General features: G+C 40.7%; 1 protein-coding gene across 2 annotated transcripts in view; it reads left to right on the plus strand.

Moving 5' to 3' along the window:
• LOC118783168 (rho GTPase-activating protein 42-like) overlaps nucleotides 1-12,816 on the plus strand; it is a 53,501-nt gene that overhangs the window by 34,679 nt on the left and 6,006 nt on the right. Inside the window, exons 5-17 of one of the 2 annotated variants that reach the window (XM_036536889.1) lie at nucleotides 2,619-2,720; nucleotides 3,115-3,225; nucleotides 5,658-5,762; nucleotides 6,704-6,833; nucleotides 7,239-7,339; nucleotides 7,631-7,740; nucleotides 8,857-8,904; nucleotides 10,803-10,881; nucleotides 11,091-11,130; nucleotides 11,471-11,533; nucleotides 12,081-12,155; nucleotides 12,339-12,420; nucleotides 12,638-12,696. In XM_036536889.1, coding sequence (XP_036392782.1) covers nucleotides 2,619-2,720; nucleotides 3,115-3,225; nucleotides 5,658-5,762; nucleotides 6,704-6,833; nucleotides 7,239-7,339; nucleotides 7,631-7,740; nucleotides 8,857-8,904; nucleotides 10,803-10,881; nucleotides 11,091-11,130; nucleotides 11,471-11,533; nucleotides 12,081-12,155; nucleotides 12,339-12,420; nucleotides 12,638-12,696 — 1,105 coding nt within the window. The remainder of the gene's footprint in view (nucleotides 1-2,618; nucleotides 2,721-3,114; nucleotides 3,226-5,657; nucleotides 5,763-6,703; nucleotides 6,834-7,238; nucleotides 7,340-7,630; nucleotides 7,741-8,856; nucleotides 8,905-10,802; nucleotides 10,882-11,090; nucleotides 11,131-11,470; nucleotides 11,534-12,080; nucleotides 12,156-12,338; nucleotides 12,421-12,637; nucleotides 12,697-12,816) is intronic. The other variant, XM_036536890.1, reaches the window with a different exon arrangement.

The raw sequence follows: 12,816 nt of genomic DNA on the forward strand, positions 1-12,816 counted from the left end.
CCTGGGGTTAGGGAATATATGAGGTTTTTCACAGCTGTGGGTTTTCTTTTTAACTTTTTTTCACCTCTGGAAAACATTCTCTGTCCAGTGCTTTGAGACATTGCTATTGTAAAAATGCACTATAACAAATATATTTTGATTTATTGAAGTTGGGTGCACTTAGGTGTCTCTGAACTCAGTAGACTGGTTGTGTCTGATTTCTGCAGGGGTCCACACATCCTAGCTCATCCTGTCTCCCACTCCTTGCTAGTTGCTGTTTATGCGACATAGTCTTATGCCATTACCTTGAGGACCATTTGAGCTTCTTTCCAAACAACGTCACATATTGTATCCCTCAGCACAATGTGTGCCGTAAGCCACAAGCCACATAGCAAGAGAAACAGCAGTCCATGATTTTCCCAGCATGCACTCCTCATGCAGAGTCACTTAAAATGTGGAGCCGTGGTTAGAGACGCAGGCTTGAAAAACACAAAGTTGTCCATTTAAATTCTGTTTGTGGCACTGCCTTTGCATCCTTTTATATATGTGATTTGTTGCCAGGGTAGAATTCTGATGCACTCCAGCATGCTGTCTGCGGGTATCTGGATGCCGGAGCACTTTCTTTCCACTCCCCAAGGGCCTCGGAGCCTCTCCCAGCAGTGTAACATCTCTCCATCAGGATGCACACACTTTAAAATTCCCTTAATGGGAGATGACCGCAATAAAAGCTTGCGCAAAACAATGCACATCTCTGCAGGAAAGTCCAATAAAACGCAGCATTTAGAGTGGCAAGCGTCCACACGCTGGCAGGGTGTTTGATGCACCCCTTACCCAGAGGATTCTGGGAGCTCTCTGACCCCAGGGGGAAGACTGTTTCTCTAGCTCCTAATTCACTGTGAAAAAAAAGGTCCCCAAGTGTGTGGCCTCTCCTGTGTCCCAGCTGCGCACTCCTGGAAGAACCACCGGAGGCTGATGCAAAGGGATTCTGTGCTGTCAACAAAATCATGCCACAGCTTTGTTCACCTTTTTTTGCCTCACATAAAAGAACAAAACAAACCTGCAGGAGAATTTATTTTCTGTCAACATACGTTTATTTTAGTTTTGCCATCTCTGGGGATGTATATATACTCACACACACACACACACACACACACACACACACACACACACACACACACACACACACACACACACAATCCATTGTTCCTCCAACATAATCTGGCTCCTGTGACACTGTAAAAAATAGGGAGTAATATTATTCATTGTATTATGTGATAATTGTTATGAGGAGAGGAGCAATATTTTACCACATAGATACATATATCAGATGGGTAAAATGGCAGCGAGACTTCTCTGGTTTAATGTTTGGCCAGCTTATAACAGAGGCTAATGGTCTAGGGTTAGGGTTAACGTGAGGGTCCTGGGAAGCAAAACAAACAAGGATCTGGTTTCAGGGGTAGTTTCCGGAAGGCGTCTGGCCACTGGGGAAGTAGAAGCACTCGTGTGTTTGTTGGGTGTGTGGGGGGAAGAGAGGTGGTGAGAGAGAGCCTGTTGGAACTCAAGTCATGCAGGACTTTAAACCCTGGTCAGTGTGGCAGCTGGCATATGGAGAAATCATTTCTGCAGGGACAGAACCTCATTACACCCTATGAATGGGTTTTGTTGGAGAGGTGTAAAAGCCCTTTGTTTTTTTTTTTTTTATGGCTGTCTGACGGGAGATCTTCGCTCTTAACTCTGTCCTACTCTGGCTGACCCCATCTGACTCAAAGCTGACTCAAAGCTGACTCAAAGCTGAGAGACCAGATGATGTCGACATTAGACATCAGATTACAGGTGTACCATCTAATTAAGGGCTCCAGGGCTGAGGTGGAAAGGTTTAACATGAAATTTACGTCATTGTATATTTCAAAGAAATCTGCTGCAAATGATAGCAGGGTTGTTGGTCTTTGAACTGAAAAGAAAAGGCACCTGGTATAGCAACGTTGGTGCAGTCCTGGAAGTACCCATCCTGACTCTACATGTGAAACAAGACTAAAATGCATGCAGACTCCACATATCATCAACAGAGAGTGGGATGCAGTATTCTAAGACAGTGCTGGCACACTGCAGGGGGTGTGTTGGAATGTTATTTCATAGCAGTAGAAATGTACTTTTCCTCTCTTACATGGTAATAACGGGTAACAAGGTATCTTCATCAGGACATCTCTTTGTGTTTGATTGGTTGAATGAAATATCGTATATATTTATGTACATGCATACTGTATATATTATTTCCCAGAAGACCTTATCATTGTCTTGAATGTATCAGCACTATGTGACTCCTTGTGAAAGGTAATGATAAAGATATGGCATTAGACCTCCATCTAGTGGCTCCATGGTCAAATCACTGTTCCTCAAATTCCTCCTTTCAAAGTGAAGGAAGAAAAGCAAGCTTTTTGTCTGTGGGGTTATAGGGCTTCAAAGGGATTCAGTAGACTAGGTTATGAATAAAAGTACCTAGACCGCACAGTGAGGCAAATAGATGTGTGTATGTACCATGCCTTGCATAATGTATTCTCTCTGTGAAAATGTGTCTCTTTCTGTTTACACAGGAAATGCCACTGCTCATACAAATGCTTGTGGTTGGTTATGTTTTGCAGGAAGGAAAGAAGAAATTTGACAAGGAAACAGAGAAATATTACTCTGTTTTAGAGAAGCACCTGAATTTATCATCTAAAAAGAAAGAAGCTTTCTTACAAGAGGTAAAATATTGTTAGAAATAAAATATGATAAGTCCTCACCTAATGGTAATTCAGATATAAAGAATCTGTTCACTCTTAAATGTGGCATTTGCCTTTTGAAAGAATGCAGTATTTACATAGTATATTAAACTTTGTTCCACTTTAAACACTTTATTTTGTTCAGAATCAAAGAAAAATGTAACAGTTACACAGACATTTAGCAGTATTACAGCTATATACACTAATGTTCTACCAATACATTCCATGTAAGTTACGTTAGCTCCACAGAAACTCTGGTGGAACACAAGTTTGCAGTTTATGTTATTACATGTTTATGTTATTGCATTTCATTCAGGCATAACTAAAACACGTTCACTAACTGTTCCTCTCGTAATGAATGCCTTTTTTTTCACAGGCAGATGCACAGATTAATAAAGACAGGCAGGTATTTTATGATGCCTCCCTTGAATATGTCTTCAAAATACAAGAAGTTCAAGAGAAGAAGAAATTTGAATTTGTCGAGCCGGTGAGTTTATGTCCCCGCGTGCCTTGTATGTGAGTTTTAATCAAAGAGGGATGAAGAGAAAGTGCTTGCTGAGATCAAAATGATCTAAGTATTCAGTAACTGTACTACACTTTTCCATGTGTGAGAACAAACCACAGCAGTGTGGTGTAGAGGTAAGGAGCAGGGCTCATAACTGATAGGATGCTGGTTTGATTCCCCTTGGACCACTGCTGTTGTACCATTGGGCAAGGTATGTAACCCATAATTCCCTTACAATATCCAGCTGTAAAAATGGAAATCCTATGTAAGTCGCTATGGATAAGAGTATCTGCTAAGCAAATAAATGTAATGTGATGTAAATGTAACTCTCACTAACATGCCACTACCGCTCTGTTGTACTAAAGGCTCCACATTGAACTGTCTCCATTGAGCTACTGAACCTAGAGAAGGAGAAGAAAAGAAAGCGTTCAATGAGCCTGAAACTTTGATTGGGATGTGATGATCCTCCAATCGCTCACTCCCTGTTTGGGGTTCACAGCCATGGAAAGCTTGTTTCTATGATGGCAACCATCATTTCCTGTAGGAGTAAGATCTATTAGATCTAACAACTCATATGTACATGATAAATAGAATCGGATTAGAGTATGAAGGGCAGGGTGAAGAATCTGATGATTGTTTTGTACGGATGAATAATTCTGCTGACTTCCTGCTGGAAGTTATATTGTACTATTGTAGATAACTTCACAGCATTAAATACACATGTATCCATCTATAAGTATGAGTGTCTGTGTATCTGTGTGTGTATGTGTGTGTGTGTGTGTGTGTGTGTGTATGCTTTGAATATTTGGAACCTACATCTAAAGTATTCACCTGCTTAGTGTGTAGTGTGTCTTTTATTGGAATAGGAGATGTAGGAATGAAGGAAAGTAAAATGAGAGTGGTCACTGGCAAACAAGGGAAAATACAACATGCAATTCAAAGGCTCTTCTTAACCTTTAAAAGGAACAAGGCTTTCAGCCGTGAGTGCTAACCTCTTTTAAGTGGGAGAGGTTTACAGGAAACATTAAGTTCTTGGGTATTAGGAGGCTGGGAGCGTGAGAAGAGAGCTAAGTGTGCCTTTCAAAGGTTGACGTCCCATTTGTTTACATCCGCTGGCGATGAATGTGCCGGAACATGGCCAAATGCAAGTTGGGGAGACGAGTTTGGCTCAGGAATGTGACAAAAGTCGCACAGAAATAATAATAAAAAGGACATTATTACCATGATTCATGCTGGAACTCCAAACACCGTAATTAGTATCACAGATCAGTATTTACAGTGCAAATTCCCCATTCCAGGTGCAGTCTGTTGGCAGTTTTAGTTTCCCCGCTATGGAAAGACTTACTAACAGCTATACTTTTTACACCTTAGAATTATAAGCTGATGATGAGAGATTTGTGGACTTGGCAAATACATAGTGTTCATTTAGATCAACAGAGAACAGAGAGCCTCCTTTTGTTGATTCAACATTGAACAAATCATGCTTCTGCAAGTAAACAGTAATAGGGCAACTAAGCTATTGGCTCTCTTACCAGCTGTGGCCCAGTCCTGTCTCATTGAGTGCAAGTTATATGTAACTCTGGTGAGTTTCAGGAAGGAGCTTTGCTTTGCTTATACATTAATTTAGCAACCAGTCATGAACAAACTGAAGTTGTGGCTTTATTGCTTATGGTGAGCTCAGCTGGGAAAGCAAGGTGACAGCCAGTCCAAGAGCGTCTGTGTACTTGTGCTGTTTTGACTGCAATGACACAGCTACTGATATTTGTTGGTGCAGATAAGTACAGTAATGCATGCAGACAGGTCTAGCTTGATAAAAGCAAGATCGAACAGCCTCTTGCAAAAAGCTATCAATGACTGCATTGAATGTGGGTTGCAGCAGTAGGATCATCAAATACACCTTTAGGTTTCTTTCACACTTGTTTGTTGTTAGACAGTTTAGGTGGGCAGTTAACAGCCATACAAATGCAAGTGCTTTGTGCTATGGGCTGTACCTCAAGGCCAATGGGCCTGTCAATCATTTAGTCCTGTTAGTCATTAAACCCTGAATTTCAATGAGAAAGGCACCATTGTGTGCTGGCTGAGCAGGTGACTCACTCACTGCATTTGTCTGCTCATCCTTTGTGCAAACATTATCTTAGTTCAGAGCACAGTTGTCAGCTGATGTGCTATCAGGCCTGGCACCTGTCTCTTAAGTGAGACTGTGAAAGCACCTGCCTTGCCTGTACCATCCCATGGAGCTAACACAAGGAAAGTGGCTGCCTAGACAATCCAACAGGGCATGCTTTGTTTCATTAGGGAACATTATTTCTAAAGGTGTGCGCAGACACCAGCAATGCGGGAACATTAAACCCACTTAAAGGCAACCAATCATTCAAAGTGTCTAATTTATGTTCTGCATTTCCTGCTCTCCCCAGTTGCTAGCCTTCCTTCAGGGCCTGTTCACCTTCTACCATGAGGGCTATGAGCTGGCCCAGGAGTTTGAGCCCTACAAGCAACAGCTGCAGTTCAATCTGCAGAATGTAAGTCTTGTCTGGGGTCTGGGGGCTGATGGTCTGAGAGGAGACAGAGGAGAGAATGGTGTTCAGACTGCTGGTGAATTGTTGCTCTGTCCCAAGAGCGATGCATCTTTCAATTTCTCTTCTTTGTTTTCATGTTAAAATTGGAATGGTTCTATCTTAAAGTGATAAGACCTTTGGAACATTTCAAGGAGAAGCATGCCAGAATTCATAATCTGATATTCTGTACCTGACGTTAAACATAGAAGCCGTAGATGTCCTTTCATTCTGACTGAGGCCCATCAATGTGTCCATATCACTCAGAGACAAGATCTTTTCCTTATGTTAGTAAAATGAGAATGCATTCTCATCTGTAAAACCATTCAGTTTTTCTAGCACTTTATCTCATGTGTAGTCTCTCTTTGAAATGCACTACAAACACATAGCTGACCCTCTGCTGATATCAAATTAATTCACCCAGCTCATTTCCACCTTTAATCAGTATTTGGGAAGTAAGCTGCTGCATCACATAATGTTTTTTGATTTTTTTTTGTCTTGCTATAGATGCTTATAGAGCTCCATAATCCTGTGCATAAAGATCATTTAAGCTCTCAGTCGTAGAATGTCACCATTGGCAGTATGTGCTTGGTCTCCACTTTGATGATGGTGAAATAGCATGCATGCCATGGAGTGATTGTGTAGTATAACTGACCCTGCAAACCAGGACCACTTATCTGTTTCATTTAGGGTGAGACCAATGGCCATTCACTAAGGAATACCTCCTCCAGAATGTGTGCTCATCTGTGCTTTAGTGCTTATTTGTCAGTTTCTCACTGCTGATTTAATTTATACCAGTGGTGGATACACTTCTGTTCTTTTGTGCTGGAAGTCGCTCTGGATAACAGCATGTGCTAGATGAATGTAATGTAATGTAATGCTGTTTCATTTATGTTTGCCCACTGAAGACAAGGAACAACTTTGAGACCACCAAGCAGGAAGTGGAGAAGCTGATGAAGAGGATAAGGTCTGCGGACCAGGACTACAAACCCCCAGGGCAGTGGACCATGGAGGGCTTTCTGTACGTCCAGGAAAAGCGTAAGTCTCCCTGTCCCCAGGAGGATAGATTTCCCCTTGTAAACATCTTCATGGGATTCGTTACCACCACCGTTATCTGTAAGAGTGTCTGTCTGTAATATCTTTGCAATTTCTCACTGCGGAGAATGCCAGCCGATCTAAGACACTGTCTTACACAGCTAACACTGAGCACTGACTGGCTTCACTTGGATTGTGTTCAGCACTAGATAAAATTCTCTCCAACAGGATCAAGAAAAGCCAGTGTCTGGCAGCTCCTGGAACAAGTCTTACATCTCTGTAGATAAGCACTGGTTATCTGCCTTAATTGTGGATTCAAACTTTTTGAAAGTTGTCCCAGAACCCAGTGTTCCAGGAAATAGCCCGGTTTGCATTGATGTGTCGTACATCGTGATTCACTTTTTCCAGGGCCCCTGGGATGCACATGGGTCCGACACTACTGCACGTTCGACAAAGGGAGCAAGACATTCACCATGAGCAATACAGAAAATAAGTCAGGTGGCAAACAGGTACACTGTGGTGTGGTTTTGGAATGGCAAATAATAACTTAACATGCATATATTTTCTCCCACTTAGAACATACCTTTGTGATTGTATGAAGATATCTCGGTGTCCAGGGCACTTAAAATTGCAAGAAATTGCTGCTCTCAAAACTGTGGATCTTACAGATGTCATTCATGTTGCTGTTTGTTGTATATAATCATCAGTAAGTTTGCATTAATGGTTATGTATGTCCCAGACAAACATGGAACTTTTCCATCCTAAGGTTTTTTTTTATTTTTGTTTGTTTGTTTCAAAAGAACGGGCTGGTCACCAGTCCCCCAGAGATGTTCAAGCTCAAGTCCTGTGTGCGGAGGAAGACAGACTCCATTGATAAGCGCTTCTGTTTTGACATCGAGGTGGTGGAGAGGTCTGTGTTTACTCTGCTGATTTATATTCTTCTAAATTTCTATATTCTGGCACATACTTTAGACATGGAGCCAGATCCAATCTAATAGCAAAGCACTTGTTAACTTTGAATTACAGCTTCATGTGATGGTGCCTTTGTTAGCCACTAATATCTTGTCATGAACTGGGTGAAATAAATTAATTGCTGAAAAATTCTGTATAGGATATGAAAATACAACACTTGCTTAAATTTGTTACTCAAAGCAAAGGACAAATGTTGAAGCAAGACTGAATCTGGCCCAGGGTCATATGTGCAGTGAATGAAGCAGGGATTGGTCAACACTGCAGCAAGCTGGATACAGGAGCAACAGTATAAAGGTAGCCAAAGGCAAAGCAGTCTGAAGATGGAGCAGGGCTTCAATTCAGGAATTTTAGAGGGTTTTAATAGAATTACTAAACATATAATTGTTTTTGAAAGTGAGTAAATACTAGAGATAATAATGAATTGATCTACATATTTTTTAATTGATGCATGTTCCCTGTATGACCAGAATTTTTAGTTAAATATTCTAATATATCTAAATGATGTAACGGGCCTATTACTGTGATTCTGGCACCAATCCCAATTGGCACTCTGTGGTTGTAGCCTTAAGGTACTGTGCCTCAGTTTCTCCAGTAAAAAATATTAACTACAGATATTTAATTTGGCTGTTGATGTGAGAATTTGTCAATTAATTTTCATGCAGTATACCTTAATACTGTGTGGTGGTTAGGGAACAGGGATTGTATCCAGTAGATTGTAGTTTGAGATTGTGAATGGGGCAAGATGCTGTTGTAACCGTGAGCAAGGTACTAAACCTAAATGATTTTAGTTAATATTTAATTACGAAACAGAATTATTTGTCAAATTAATCAACGTCACAACGCTCTCTCTGTGATGATTTTCTGCCATATCAACTCAGTTAAAGTGTCCCCTTTGATGATATTTGTTATCATTCTTAAATGTTTTCACTTCTTTTGAATGCTGCATGACCTCAGTGACTCTCTCGTGTTGACATGTGAGTGGCCCTTAAAAGTAGTGAGTCTGTTCTTCTGTGTGTACCCACTTCCCCTCTCTCTGTTTTTCGTGTTAATGTAGAAATCATGGAAGTCTTTTCAGACCACTTCAGTTTTTCTGTAAAGTCCGGTATGTTACCAGCATTAAGTCTTTTATAGTGCAGTTGCATGGTTTTGCATGTGCACTGTTAAACTTCATTCATCCATCTCCACTAAATCATGCCTTATTTGATCAGTTTTGAATGATGCATGTAATGTGAAAATAAAATTTCTGTAATAATTTCCACGCACTCACAATTATAGTAATGTTAGCTTTGAGAATGCTAGCAAGTAATTTGGAATAAAGTTTAAATGAAATCTGAAGTCCTCAGCTCTGTTTTGAAAGATCACAGTGGCCGCTAGACTAGCACTCGGTTGTGCTAAGGTTTGAGCTATTTTAAACAACAAAATTATGGAAAAGACCGCTATGAAGACATACATTTCACAGTTTACAGCCCTTAGGCCATTACCTTCACATAAATGAGCAGTGGAATAAATTGTTCTATCTCACTGTTCATACTTGCGCAGTAATCCCTTATTTGCTTGTGGTAAATTCTGTAAATTGCCACAAACACAAAATCTCTGAATAATGAATTCGTTTCATTGAAATTTCTTTTACTTATGATACAGCAATATATTAAATGAATGCAGAAATTAAGTTCTGCAAATGACGTGCTGCACTGCACTGCAGTTGGAGGAATAGGAAGAGTGCTCAAGATATCATTTATCCCAGAGCTGTGAATAACAAGGGATTACTGTAAAGACACACAAATTTTGTGTGGTATCATGCTGTATTGCAGAGGGTTCAGCGAGTTGTACAACAAATCATATTATGTTGTCATGTACCCTAGAGCTGAAGTCACCAATTCTTAGAGCAGTTGAGCAGGAGCGTGAAGCTTGCATGATGGAAAACCCATCAAACTCAGAGTTGCTGCTCAAAGGTGCTTGCACTAACTCCCATCTCGATTCAGTCTGAGCTCTAGACAATTGCACTTGTACCTCTATCCATTAATTTTTGTCACATCAAAGAAAGTCTTTCCTCTGCTTAGTAGCAAGCGTTGGCTGCGCTTCATTTCAACCAGTGATAATTACACCATCTACTATAAGTGCCTGTCAGCTGGAGCAGCACTAACTAATCCACTCAGGAACAGTATAATTAAAGTGTTGTCAATAAAGAAAATGCCACAGCTCTCCCTGACTATGCTATTCCTGCAACCTACATACATGTATGACTAACTGTATTTCCGATAGCTGTATGGACACGTGCTATTAAGTCTGTAAATGCAATATATAATTCCTGAAAATATATTGTACCTCATTGGAAATGTATAATTTTGCAGAAAAATATGATTAAATATTTATGGAAAAGGTATGCTGTGGAATTCAGGGCATGTATAGCCTCAATGACTCAAAAACAGGCCACAACTTCTTTAGGGCATGCTGGTTTTTTTCTCATACTTCACTTATTTACCTTGTCAGGATACACAATTGTCAAAGCAAGAGGTTGTGATCTTTTTTAATGCACTGCACAATTCACTTGGTGGGTGGAAGGAGCTCTGTTAAGAACAGGCATCCATCAGTTCTGTGTTGCCACTAATGGTCCTGTTCAATGTTAATTTGGGCAGGGGGTCCATGAGGCACCGCCCCACTGTGGCATCCACGGTTTACTGTCCCTCTCACATAGTGAATGAAGGAGTGAACTAGCACATCAGCACTGGTGTTTCTACTCATCTCAAAAGTGGGGAAAAAAAAATGCATGCTGGGGAAGGGGATTGATCATTGCTAGTTGTCACCCATGGCACAATTGAGTCATTTAAACTAAGATAACTTGATGACCTATAGATGCACTGCAGCCCAGATAAATGAAGTAGTTATGTTTTGAAAAATATCAGCACAGTGACGATGTATCAACTTGCGGAATAATGGTACCGAGGTTCTACATGTTCCATAGGTCCTGTAAGCATCTGGTCCCCCCTGTCTTTTTATCAGGCATGGCATCGTCACGCTCCAAGCGCTGTCTGAGTCTAACAGAAGGCTGTGGCTGGAGGCCATGGATGGAAAGGAGCCAGTAAGCATGTTTTCTCCATGATGTTCACACTCCTGGGGTCTTAGGAGTATCACACATTGATTTTTTTGCAGTTCAAGCTGGGATGAAACAGTATGATCAGAGAGGCTTATTTTATCATGCTGATTTTAGTTTATTTGGCGCCCTCTTCTGTTTGAATTGTGTATATTTTATTGTGCATTATAAAGCTTGTTTTTGGTGTGCTTTTGTAGATATATACCCTCCCAGCGATTCTGAGCAAGAAAGATGAAAGTAAGTGTTTTTTTTTTTATATATATATGTACTTACATAATATACCGTTACAGGCTATTAAGTAGATGTATTTGATTGGTGGTGATTAGCATAACTTTTAAGGTCTTTCACAGTCAGGTTAAGCTATGAACTGAACAATGGTGTTTCACAGCATACAGTAGCCTCCCTCCATGCACCAAGTCTACATGACAGGTGGATGACAGAACAAAATAGTATTCTCTTTACATTAAAGTAATGGAATGCTGGAATCAGTCTGCCGTATTGCGGACTGAGCTGATCTGTACTGTTGTCCCCGCGTGAGACCTAGTGTGAGTAGTTGATGTGCCACTGTGTTTCACAGCCTTTCTGAATGAGGCCGGCTTTAATTTTGTGAAGAAGTGTATCGACTTGGTGGAGATGAGAGGTAAGCCATTTTACCACCAACTGTTTTTAAAAATGGTCCTTGAATGTGTCAGTGGAGAAAATCCTTTACTGACCATACCGTCAATGCCATTAGTATTATTATTTAAACAGTTGATTGCTGTTTTACATTTATATAGACTATAGGCTAAAATGCAACACAGTGAACGTGCATGGTGAACCAAACATTTACAAACCAGCCCTTTAACACTGTCTCTACCAGAGGGCATTTTTTAACTGTTATCTAAAGATTAACACTTTAGACAAAGGGCTTAATCATTATTCACATGTTGTGTAATGGATAGAGTATGTACAGATGAATGCTCTCCCTAAGAGCACATTCTCAGACACACTTGTGTTTTTTATAACAAGTAAAATTACTTTTGCTGCCCAGCTGTAATGATAATTACAGCATAAGTTAAAGTACTGATGATATTTCAGAGGACCACTCCAGGTACTCAGTTATAAGCTTTGGAATTCTAGAAGAGTAAGTAGAAGCTGGACGAGATTGAAGTGTGCGATCCTTCGATTTCATTGTGTCTCATGCTCAGGAATTGACACCATGGGACTGTACAGGATAGGAGGGGTTAATTCTAAAGTGCAGAAGCTGATGACTTCCATGTTTGGTAAGTCCTGCGGCATTTGCTTGGTCTTCTCCTTTAAAATGGTTTAGCTAAGGTTAGTTAGGCATTGAAGCGTGGCTTGTCTATGTGACCCAGCTAGCAAGCATGTGAAACCAGGTCACACAAAGTAAGCGAGTGTGATTCTTGTCCAGTGCGTCATGCCATAAAATATGTGACCTCCTGCAGCCAAAGCTTCCTCTGACATGGACCTGGACCCAGAAGTCTGGGACAACAAGACCATCACTAGTGGCCTGAAGAATTACCTCAGGTCAGTCTGCCCCACCAACCTCTATTATAGTCATGTTATGAGGTTATGAGGCAACACAGTATGCCTTCAGCGTCTCTAAGCAACTTGGGTTATGTCATCCAATCACAGTGGTGACTCACAAGATGCAGTGTCTATTAAATTAAAAGAGCATGTCGGAAAGTGGTGAAATATCTTCTCCCACATTCCTCCTGCCATGTGTTTGCTTTTTTTGTGCCAGATGTCTCTCGGAACCACTCATGACGTACAAGCTCCACAAAGACTTCATCATGGCTGTCAGTAAGTTCTGAGGGGATCTCAAGTATGTCATTATGTCCCCCTTTTTCTCCAGATGTTTGGAAGCCAGAGAGCTGCAGAATATTTTTAATCATAGGAGCTTCCGAGTTCTTATTTCTTCTT

This window comes from Megalops cyprinoides, chromosome 9 (assembly GCF_013368585.1).
Source record: "Megalops cyprinoides isolate fMegCyp1 chromosome 9, fMegCyp1.pri, whole genome shotgun sequence".
Lineage (NCBI taxonomy): Eukaryota > Metazoa > Chordata > Actinopteri > Elopiformes > Megalopidae > Megalops > Megalops cyprinoides.